At 39.8% G+C, this 12,091-nt stretch overlaps 1 protein-coding gene across 1 annotated transcript in view; it reads left to right on the top strand.

Moving 5' to 3' along the window:
- Positions 1–12,091, top strand: part of CFAP43 (cilia and flagella associated protein 43) — an 88,822-nt gene that overhangs the window by 17,601 nt on the left and 59,130 nt on the right. Inside the window, exons 6-13 of the mRNA XM_074959402.1 lie at positions 531–690; positions 2,849–2,911; positions 3,691–3,767; positions 4,598–4,729; positions 5,715–5,831; positions 7,080–7,160; positions 10,518–10,666; positions 11,924–12,027. Of these exons, the coding sequence (XP_074815503.1) occupies positions 531–690; positions 2,849–2,911; positions 3,691–3,767; positions 4,598–4,729; positions 5,715–5,831; positions 7,080–7,160; positions 10,518–10,666; positions 11,924–12,027 (883 nt within the window). The remainder of the gene's footprint in view (positions 1–530; positions 691–2,848; positions 2,912–3,690; positions 3,768–4,597; positions 4,730–5,714; positions 5,832–7,079; positions 7,161–10,517; positions 10,667–11,923; positions 12,028–12,091) is intronic.

The raw sequence follows: 12,091 nt of genomic DNA on the forward strand, positions 1-12,091 counted from the left end.
TAATTGAAGGGCTGGAGAAAATGCCTTATAGTGAGATACTTAAAAAGCTCTGCCAGGTTAGTTTATCAAAAAGAAGACTGAGGGGTGACTTGATTACAGGGTATAAATACCTTCACAGGGAGAAGATACCAGATACTAAAGGACTCTTCATTCTAAATGGAGAAAGGCATAACAAGAACCAACAGGTGGAAATTAAAGCCAGACAAATTCAAAGTAGAAATAAGGGACAATATTTTAACAGTGAGGGTGATTAACCAATGGAACAAGCTACCAAGGGAAGTAGTGGATTCCCCCTCTCTTGGGTCTTAAAATCTAGACTGGACCCTTTCTGGAAGATATACTTTAGTCACATGCAAGTTAATGGGCTCAATTAAGAAGTAAGTGGGTGAAATTCTCTGGCCTGCATTATACAGGATGTCACACTAGATGATCTAATGGTACCTTCTGGCCTTAAAATCTCTGAACCTATATATTTATGTATACAAACATTTGCCACTTTTATCTGAAGCTTGCTGATTTTTATATTGAAGCCTAAAGATGACATCCAGCCTTCAGTCCACCCTACTGTCCACTGCTGGACTGCGACGTCTGACCTGTATATGGGCTGTGAAGAGGGACATTTTTTGGCAATTAATGTTGAGACACTCAAAGCTTCTCTTCTCTATTACAAACCTCCACGAGACGCTAAAGGTAACAAAGAGCTGCACTGAAGGTTTTTATAGAAATTACATGTTTCTCTTTGTATGTGGTTTCTTCCCTTTTCCATTGGCTTCAATATCTTTTTCCTCTGGCAAAAATATACAAATGCTTCAATGTTGTTTGGTCTTAAAAATGAACAATAATGCTGGTATTGCAGATCTCATTAACAACCCCACAGAACTGATGTAAAAGCACTAGTAGGCCAGACATACACAGGCTTATATTATTATTGTTTATTAATGTATTGCGCACCAACAACATGTTTGATGTTGCACAAAACCCAGGGCTTGCCTTCACTAGAAAATTGGGTTGTGTTAGAACATGCCCTTGAGGAGTCATGCTAACTAACATGATACGTAACACTACTTTGCCGTCAGTGTAGACAGGGAAAGCTGTGTTTAATGTCATGCCAACTGTTCATGTTAACCATGTAGTTACAGACATGGAAAACATGTCAGTCATTGTCTACATTTACTGCAGAGTTGTGTTTAGCGTTAAGTTAGCTAACATGATTCTTCAAGGTCCTTTTCTAATGCTGCACCGAGTATTCCTGGCTTTCCAAAGTATTGTCCCTCACTTAAAGTGTGGTGATTAATCCAGATATGGAGGGTATTGTTTTGGAGGTTTTTTTAACAAAAAGTGCTGTGTTAATCCCCTGGCTATGATCTCATTATTATTTGTCACAAGTCAAACAAGGTAAGTATTTGGAGTTCTCCAAGAAAAGTTCAGGATTTGCCAATTCAGGAGGTTGCGCCTTTCGGTGCCTCAGTTGGCCACAGTGTTCTTCTTTGCTTCCTGTTCTAAACTATTGTGCAGTGGTGTTATATGCTCTTAGGCCCCAATTCACTTTAAATTAAGCATGTGCTTAAGTACTTTGTATGTGATTAAGACCTTTGCTACTTAGCAAAGCACTTAATTACATGCTCAACTTTAAGCACATGCTGAAGTCCCATTGAATAAAAAAAAAAACATTAAGCACGTGTTCAATCAATCCCTTTAACAGCTGCCACATTTCACCTGAACGTTTTTGGGGTAGCTGAAGTTCCTCTATCATAGATTAATCAAATATGATAACCTAAGTAAATAATAACAACACTTTTCATTAGAATATATACTGATTTCTATCTATAGATCTCAAAATGGTAGGCAGAGACCTGCCAGGGATTTTCTAGACCAGGGGTGGGCAAACTTTTTGGCCCGAGGGCCACACTGGGGTGCGAAACTGCATGGAGGGCCGGGTAGGGAAGGCTGTGCCTTCGCAAATAGCCTGCCCCCTGCCCCCCGCCCCCTATCTGACCCCTCCCACTTCCCGCCCCATGACTGCCCCCCTCAGAACCCCTGACCCATGCAATCCTCCCCTGCTCCTTGTCCCCTGACCGACCCCTCCTGGGACCCCTGCCCCTAACTGCCCCCCGGGACCTCAGCCCCTATCCAAACCCCCTCTGTTCCCTGTCCCTTGACTGCCCCTCCCCTTATCCTCATCCCCTAACAGCCCCCTATCCAACAGCCCTCTGCTCCTTGTCTCCTGACTGCCCCCTGGGACTCCTTGCCCCTTATCCAACCCCCCGGGCCCGGCCCCCTTACTATGCTGCTCAGAGAAGCATGTCTGGCAGCCGCGCCACCCGGACAGAGCCAGACACAGTGCCGCACTGCCCTGCATGAGCTCGCAGCCCCGCCGCCCAGAACGCTGCCCACGCAGCGGCGTGGCTGTGTGGGAGGGGGGCCAGCAGAAGAGGGGCCGGGGTCTAGCCTCCCCTGCTGGGAGCTCAGGGGCCGGGCAGAATTGTCCCACGGGCCGCATGTGGGCCGCAGGCCGTAGTTTGCCCACCTCTGGTCTAGACTCTAGATAATACTTAGTCCTGCCTCACTGAAGGGACTGGACTAGATGCTGTCGAGGTCCCTTCCAATCATATTTCTATGATTGTTATTCTCATTTTACTGATGGGGTAACTGAGCCACAGAAACATTGTGACTTGCCCACAGACACACAGATGAATTAATTGGTAGAAACAGGAAAAGAACCCAGGTCTCCTGATTCCTAGCTCTGTGTTCAGTAGACTAGACTACAGCTAGCCCTTAGTGCAACATTCACATATTCGGTACATGCACTGTAGTTAACACTTTAATTTGTTTCTTTTTCTTTATGCAGAACGAAGGCGAACACAATTTCATTCCTTACCACTTCTTTCTGATGATAGTTTGAAAAACGAAGGTATTTACTTTTTTAAATGCAGTTGGTTTTTTGTTTTTGTTTTTGTTTGTTTTGTTTTTTTTAAAGGCTGCACCAGTGGCTGCTGAGAGTCATAATACATGTCAGTACAACTCCATCCTAGGTAGAGCATTGGCTAGAAGGATACTGATGTTCAGTGACCTGTGAGAGACAATTTAATGGCATGAGGTCAGGTATCTAAATCACAAAAGTCGTCAACACGATAGGTACTAATGGAAAGCCATTTTGACAGCCTCAACAGAGACAATGAAACTGGACGTATTTGTTTTGTGTTGATTCTAATTTACACTGATGTGAGATCAGACTCAGGCCCCTACATTTTGTTTAGAACCACTGAAAATTATTTGTTGTTTTTATAGCACTAACTTTGTATGAGGCACTCTTTCTCAATTACTATTGGGAAACTTAAAAAAAATCTGTTTTGTCTTGGTGACTGTTCAGTGGCCTATACAAAATAAATGAATAATCTCAGTTCAGTTTGTAATGGACAGGTGTCCACATCACTAAAGCCACAACTGACACTAATTGGCCTTCTCCTTGCTAGACTGAGCTACTTCCTCACCCATAAATGTAATCCCTCTCAAATCAAGGTTGAGGCACATCCTGGGGAGTGTGGAGGTAACTAGCCCTGTGACTACTTGTGCTATAGTTTTTTCAGCCTCCCAGGTTGTCAGTCTGTCATATTTCACAAGCAGTACATTCAATGAGATATTTAAGAGCTAAGCCATTTTCAAAAACATGAAATGTTTTTGCTTTTGCAGAAGACAAACGGAGAAAACAAAAGCCTGTTCTGCTTGCTATGGCATATCATAAGGATGGACTATATGCAGCTGGAAGTGTAAGGCATCCCTCATTCTTTGAACCAGGCCTATTGTGTGAAAACCTAAACCGAAGCATATTCGAGTGAAATGCGCTCACAGAACCCCTAGCATGGGCAGAAGTGAGAAGAAGAAAAGAGCTGTAGAACTAGGAAATGTCTCTCTAGTGTTGTACGTGCTTTGCTGTTTAAGATTTGGGACAACAAATCTGGAGGGGAAGAATCCATTTTTTCATAGTCTAACAAGCAAGTAGTGACTAAGCTCCCAGTGTTTAACGACGATAGGCAGCAAATAAAGAGCTTTTCGTTGGAGAACTCATAAAGGGTTGTAAAGAGATAGGAAAGAATTAGAATGGACATAGAATGGAAGAGGAGAAAGAGAATTTCCAAGATAACTGCCCAGTCGTGTTGTGCTCAGAAGTCCGCTCTGCCTTTATGTATGACATAACTTAACGATATATGTCTTGGTTATTCTTTAACAAAAACCCAGTAGGCCAAATTCAGCTTGTGTTACTCCTGTGAGATCTTAGTGAAATCAAATGGGGTACGTAGTATAACTGGTAACAGAATCTGACCCATTGCAATTAAACTTGAATTATTTTTAAGTCTAGATTTTTAAGAAATATTTTAGTTTATCTTCATTTCTGGCATCATGCAGTATTTCAGTCTAGGTGTCCCATACTCAGGGACAAGATAAAGGTTAATAAGACCAACAATGACAGGAATCAGTGGAATCATCTTGGCTGTTCCCACAGCGTTTCTTAGATGTTTACACAGTGCAGTTTTGCTGTAACTGGTTAGGATAAGTGGTCTAGATCTGATTTGCATTTGCATTTATCTTTTCTGTTTAGGATGGTATTGTGCACTTTTACCAAATCAAAGGCACACACTATCAGATGGATAATTGCTTTGATGTATCAGAACCCATAATCAGCCTCGTTTTCTCCCCTGACTACAACATATTACTAGTAGAAACAGACAAGGTACAGTATTATGTAATGAGGTGCCCATGTCAGGTTACATAGCACCTGCCTGACACTTTTAGAATCACTGGGCTAAATTCATCCCTAGTGTAACCCCACTAAAGTCAATGGCATTACACCAGAGGTGAATTTGGCCCAATGTGCATGTGTGAGAGAAGCACAAACCAATTGATTTCTGAAGATGGTGGATTGTACCATATAATTTTTACCTGACTCTTATGTATGATTCTGTGACTTACTGGTCAGCATGGAAGTCTTGAAGCCAATGGGATCACTTGAGCTATGTACATAAATCTGTGCAGAATCGAGGCCTAAGGGAATAATTCAATTCCCTCAGAAAAGGAAGAGGAAAATTTAAGTTCTCTCTCTCCTGAGAAGTCATATTTTCCAGTCGTATCATTTTAGTTGGCTTTTTTTTAATTCTACAAAGTTTTAATATTTTTAATGTGAAAACCATAATAGCACAGGAGAGAGAAAAAATAATATCTTGGGTAAGAGGATGGAGCAAGAGATTGGAAGTCAGGATTTCTGGGGTCTGTTCCTAGCACTGGCACAGTGACCATGATCATTCACTCGTCCTCTCTATGCCTGAGTTTCCCCTTCTGTAAAATGAATTAATATTGCATCCCTATCTCACTGGGGTAATGTGAGGATTAATTAATAAATGTTTCCCAAATGCCTTGAGATATTCAGATATAAACCTTTTTGAGTGCATATTATTTTGTTTTAAAATACTTTATTGGTTCTTGAAATAAATTAAACAGAGTTTGCTTTAATTTTATTTCAGTCATTTTTTGAAATTGTCCACTAATTTTGGGGGAACTACATTGATTTACATCAGCTGAGTCTTTTTCCTCAATTCGGAGACATCTGTAAAAGTTTAAAGAGCAAAGTTCAGAAAGATGGGTGGTTTTTGTTGGTGTGATTGAGGACTCTTACTGAATGCTTTATAGCCAAATGATGGATTGTCATTTATATTTGTCAGGGATCAGTCTATGTCTATAAACCTTCACAGAATGAGAAAGTCATCAAACTCTTGGATGCATGCAATGATCATTTCCTGTCAGCTGATTTTCTTACTCCAGGGAACAAGTATTGTGTGGTAAGGAACTCTCTCCTTTGTTATACATAAGTGGTTATCCTCAACTAGGAATAATAGATAACCAAAATATTGCTATGGCAACCTACATAGCATAGAAGCAGATGTGCTGCAGAGGCTGGGGCTCATATTCTGATATCAGTCACATCAGTGTAGATCCAGAGTAACTCCATTAAAGTGAGTGGAGTTATTCCAGGTCTAGGTTAGTGTAAACGAGAACAGACTCTGGCCTTGCATTCTTTGAAGAAATGTGGTTAAGCCACAGATTGCTCAGTTCTAATCTGGACTCTCCTATTGATTCACTATGTGGCCTTGGAAAAGTCACTCTGTATGGGCCAAGTTCATAACACGGCTGGAGATGGGCTCACTACAGAGAATGGAAGTTGAAGGAGGTAGCTTTCTAGCACCCTAGCCACCACACCTGTGCTGGGACTCCCACTGGCCTCTTCAGCCCTCAGTGCAAGTTCGAGCAGCCTGAGAGACTATCTATCCTGTGCCGAGCTATCCACAGCCCCCAGGGGCCTTTTCCACAGCTAGGGCATAGCAGTGCCATGACCGTGCCTCACTCATCATGAAAACACCCTGACATTCCCCATGTGGCAGGGACTTTTCCAGGAGATAGTGTACAGCCAGCTACCCTGATTCTTTACCAGCCAAGGAAGTCCCCAGAGAGCCAGCATAAAGGAGCCTTGAGGTGCTGATGAATCAGTTGTGTGGGTCTCCTCATTTTTAGCAAAGGGATGATAATCCTTACCTGCCTCATGGGGGAATTATGAGTTAATTAATTCATATTTGTACAGTACTCTGAAGATTTAAATAATTAGATGCAAGGTGCTGAGCACTTTTATGACATAAGTCTCTTCTTGTCCAAAGACCAAATCCTCTTTTTCAGGCACGTTTACCAGGAAAAATTGTGAGCATTTTTCTACACTGCTGGCTGAATGGTGGAGGTGGAAGTGCTAATGTAGATCAGGCATGTATGTTACCAGTGCATCATCTAATCCTGCTCAGAGCACCATCACTGGAGCTGCGCTGGTGCGAAAATGCTTACAAATTTTCTGAGTATAGATGCATCCCTAAAGGAACGTGATTAATAGCACTGTGTGTGACACTGCTGTGATCGTTCAAAACTAAACCAGCATCTTTTTATCTGCTATGCCCTGTCATCAGCCTGGTTAATTTTCCATAGAAAGCCACTGCCCACTTCATGTCCATTTTTTCCACTCTAATCAGTCTCTTCTTCTTTAACAGTCTGTAGCAATTTCAGGGGAAGTGCATGTTTGGCTGCTGGAGGATGGCGCTTTCATCAGCAAGCTCTGCCTGAATACACAGGTACTGATTACTGGAAATTGAGGTTTAAACCTTTTTTAGTCATCAAATTAAAATGAGAATATTTTTTTGCAAAATATACCAAAAATGCCTTAGATTTACCATTTTAATAATGCTGAAAATTTGTTTCTGAAAAGCCCAGTGAATCATAAAGATCTCCTGAATATGGGGATCTCAAACCCAGGGCCCACAACTACAAAGATGTCCAAATTTTTTATATTGTTTAAAGAAAATAATTTCTAAAACATTGTGTACCACAATACCTTTCAGTCACTTCACCCAATTCATCTGTGTGCTATCTCCCAGGATCCTCCATAGCAAAAAACCAGAAGTCTCTTCAGGTTTAGTTTAGTCTAATAGATAGAGTGCTAGACTGAAATTCAGGAGATTTTGGTTCTTTTTCTTGCTCTGCCACTGTCCTGCTGGATGATCTTGCCCAAGTCAGTTCATCACTCTGTGCCATAATGTCCCCATCTGTAAAATATGGGGACTTTGTGCTGACTTACACCAGCAGAGGAATGGCTAGTGCATTTCACTTGACTCCAGCTGGCCATATTTTATAAAATATCTGAAAACTGAAAACCATTCATCAGCAGTATTCTAGCCTTGTCCACCATTCAGCTGAACTGTTCCATGATAGTCTTTACCAAGAAGACCACTGGAAAGAAAATTATATTTTTTTAAATTTTAATTAAGATGATAATCCCAAAGGATTATTAGTAATAAAGGCTTCATATTTGCTGTGAGACAAAAGCCTTTGCACATGGTCTTTAGTGATCAGGATCTTAATAATTCTCATTCAGAGCAAAACGCTTTCTATGCATGAAGAAACCTCTGAGGATTTCATGACACTTTAAAAGGAGTTTTTGTTAACCAAAAGAAATGCTGTTCTTTGTGAAGAATAACCAAAATTCTTGCTGATAACCAAAGAATGATAGCATTTAGTGTTGAATTCAGACCTTTGTTTCATGCTTGATGTTCTGCTTTCTGGCAGAGAGACCAAAAATTTCCAGTCCCACTTTTTTAGAATCTCAAGGTTGTAACTTTGTTAAAATACAAGACAGTGATAATTGCATTTTAACAATGATTATTTTGACTTTTTTGAAACCTTACAAAAGTATTTTGGTCTTTAAAAAACCAAACCAGCCAACCAACTTTACCATTCATCTTTAATTTAAAAATGTTGAATCAACTAATTTGATCCAAAGACCCTCTAGGTAGGGACCCTGCCTTCATTTTCAGTTTGGGAAGAATATACACAGTGTGGGTGCTACTGAAAATAAGTACCGCTATCACTAATAATAACAATAAATTAATTAATGTTCTTGTAGAGATGCCAAAATCTCAAGCCAGTGGTCTGTTAGAAACATGCCCAAAACACCCCTTACCGACAAGACCTGTGGACCCTACACATGCCTATCACAACACGTGGTGTACTTCATCCAGTGCACTAAATGGCCCAATAACAATTATGTGGGTGAAACCAGATAATCTCTATGCTCTCAAATGAACTCATACAGGAAAATGATAAAAGACAAGAACACCACATCACCTGTAGGTGACCGCTTTTCACAAAGCGATCACTCTATATCTGATCTCTGAGTCCTCATCCTCAAAGGAAACCTGCATAATACTTTCAAAAGATGGGCCTGGGAGCTTAAATTCATTACTGTGCTAGACACCAAAAATCATGGACTGAATAGGGACACTCGATTTATGGCTTATTACAAGAGTCTGTAACCCACTAATCGCCCTTTTTTGTTCTATGACTGCAGAGGAGTAAACAGGCCACTCTACCTTGAATGGTCCCTTACAATATGTGCTAACTACTTACGTTGAACAATCTGTTCCACCTTGCATTTAGCTGTGACACTGGGAGTTCCTTTCCCAGACCTGAAGAAGAGTTCTGTGTGGTTCAGAAGCTGTACATCAGCATAATTTAGGTTGACTTAATTTTGTGGTATAGACTTGCCTGAAGTGTATTCTGTACTAAATGAAAAGCAAAAATCTGATATTTACACAGCACCTTCAATATGAGGGGTTTAAAGTGATTTATAGCCATTACTGATATCTCCTTAGTGCCTGAGTTTTACACCTGACAGAATGGAAGCACAGAGAGGTTAAGTATGTCCAAAATATTAGTAGCAGAGCCAGGAATAGAACCTAGAAGTCCCATGCTCTAGACATTGGAAAACACTTCCTTTCTTTTAAACACCACTGTGTATGTTAGATTTGTTTTGTATTTGTTTTTGAATAATTCCATTTTACACCAATCTTTTTAAAGACTGATATATAGCACCCTAATTTTGCATGGGTCTCGGGTTAAAAATATCAGAAGAGTCAGGTTGCTAATCATGTAAGTTCATGTGTAAAGTTATCGTAGAACATAAGACTGTGACAGTGTAATCAACCAGTCCAACTTTTCTTTTTGATAGCTATTTATTATTTTTACTTGTGTAGTTCTCTCCTGATATTTAATTTAAACTAAGCCTGTAGCATCTTTGCCCCAACCGTCCTTGACTCTGGCAAAGGGTCTGATGGTTTGATTGTACTAGAAAACTCCTTGCATGAACTGTTTGTTTACCCATTTACAGGAACTGCTCCCATTTACAGGAAAAGTGTTACTTAACCTCTTACAAAAATTAACAAATTAATCTACTCACTGGGCAGAATATTAAGTTCTTTGCCTTCGCTGTGGGTTCCTACTTACTCTATCTGATCACTACTAATGGCGCACCAAAGACCACATACTAAACTACAATTTTGATTTTAAGATGTTTCCTATTTTACAACTATGTTTTTGCTTTTTTGCATTAAAAGGATCTTCAAATACCAATCAAATTTTTGCATATTCTTGCATCAGCCTTGTACTAAAGTGTTGGAATACTATATAGGGCGCTCAGGTTTGAGTCCTAGTCACTTGCTTTCCTGGACTGGAAGTGCTGGGCAAGCTGCACATTATGCCCTGGTGGTTCTGATTTCACATAAATTTTTTTATTTTGAAATCTCAAAATTTTTCATGGATGGCAAAAAAGTTTCTGGCCTGCTCTACTCATTAGTCAACCTCTCTGATCTGTTTAGAAGCACACTGACTGATTGTGGATATGATGCAGGGCCTTGAGGATGGGAGTATATAAACCTTGGGATGGGGATGGTCTTTAAGAATCTAGTACTGCACTCATGGGGAAAAGGGGGCATAATGTTTTTAATGACCCTTTTTTGTGACTCTGATTAAGTCAAAATTTTCTTTACATAGATCACTTATTGCTATTTTTCAGATGTGAGAGAACTTTGCATAATAGAGCAAGTTTCATAGTAAGATGTTGCAATACAATTAAGTGTATTTTACTATTTAACTAGGCAACTGCTATGGTTTGCTGCCCCTCCTCATATAGTGTTGCTGTGGGGACCAAAGTGGGTCATGTCTATTTCATTGATGTTACCAAAGTTGAAACGCCACGTGTGGTTCACAGAGTTCTTCTTTCCAACTTACCTGTGCAGCATCTGCAGTAAGTATGTAGTAGCAGAGGGAAGAGGTATTGTCAGCAGGTAGCCTGAACAATGTGTGTGTTGAGAAATCTATGTGCACTTTTTTGCATATTCCTCAAGAGAGTTGTGCATGTCAGATGAGACACTGGACTAGATTCATGAAAAGAATAATGGATGACAATATAACATGCTATGGTGCTCATCATCCTGTAGGATCCAAAAGTGGCTTACAACTACAGACATGTAGCAACCACTTCATTGTTGAATGAAGCCACCTCTGCCAGAGTTGGAGTATAACAAACAGGTGGACAGCTGATGCAGACACACTACACAATAGTAGCTGGGGCGGGACTTTGGTTGAGGGCAATGGAATAAACCCATGTTCTTATGAAAAATGCCACAAAGAGCAGGAAATATATTAATATATAAGGTCCTATCTGACAGCTCCGCCACACACTAAGTTCCATGTAATTACATATCTAACTTGGGAGGATGAAGGGGTGAGTCAGTCCTGCAGTGATTCAGTCCTGTGGTTCCAGGAAATGGAGACATCTCTAATCTGATGCTTAAAGCTCTGAGCTATCCCTTCTCACATGATGGATGTTTTTATTACTATTTATTATTATTCTGTTAACATTTCACAAATGTAATTATTCCTATACAATTAGCACTAGGGATCTTATATTGTTGGATTTAAAAAAATGTCAATATTTAATAGTGACCCGTAGAGATAATCATTAATCTACCTTAACATTTTAATAAATGGGATTGATATTGGATTTGTTAAACATTAAAAAAACTATTATTTGAAAGATCAGATGTGACATCTCTTCATTATTATCTCTAAAGTAAAACATTAACAATTCATATATTGAGTAAATGATTTTAAAGGTGTATCAATACATATAGAAACAGAGAGCATATAATATAAAAAGTCTGGTTAGAAGTCTCTGAAAAAGAGGTGGATTAAAAGGAATGAAAGATTTTATAATGTAACCAAACTATTGTGTAATATTACTAGGTTTACATCAAACGCCCACTGAAGTAAATAGAAATGGCTCCCATTGACTTTAATGGGCTTTGGATCAGGCCTGAGCCAAGTAAACCCTACAGGCTAAATCTCTGTTACAGTATGGACCCCACTGAAACCAGTAGGGTTACACAAGTGTAACTCAGAGCAGAACTTGGCCTTTTGAATTGAATTGTATCAGGTGAAATACTGTGATTAGACTATAATGGACAAAAACTGTGTTAAAGTGGAATTCTGTTTTGTCTAGATATGATCAGAGTGGTCAGTACCTCATAACTGGAGCTGCAGAAGGACATATCTTTATTTTAGATGCCCGGCCCTCAAAATTATTCCAGGTTCTTGGATACTTAGGTAATATATGTAACAGAATATAATATCTAATATTAATTGCATTGTATTTTGTTTATGCTGTTAT

This window comes from Natator depressus, chromosome 7 (genome assembly GCF_965152275.1).
Source record: "Natator depressus isolate rNatDep1 chromosome 7, rNatDep2.hap1, whole genome shotgun sequence".
Classification (NCBI taxonomy): domain Eukaryota; kingdom Metazoa; phylum Chordata; order Testudines; family Cheloniidae; genus Natator; species Natator depressus.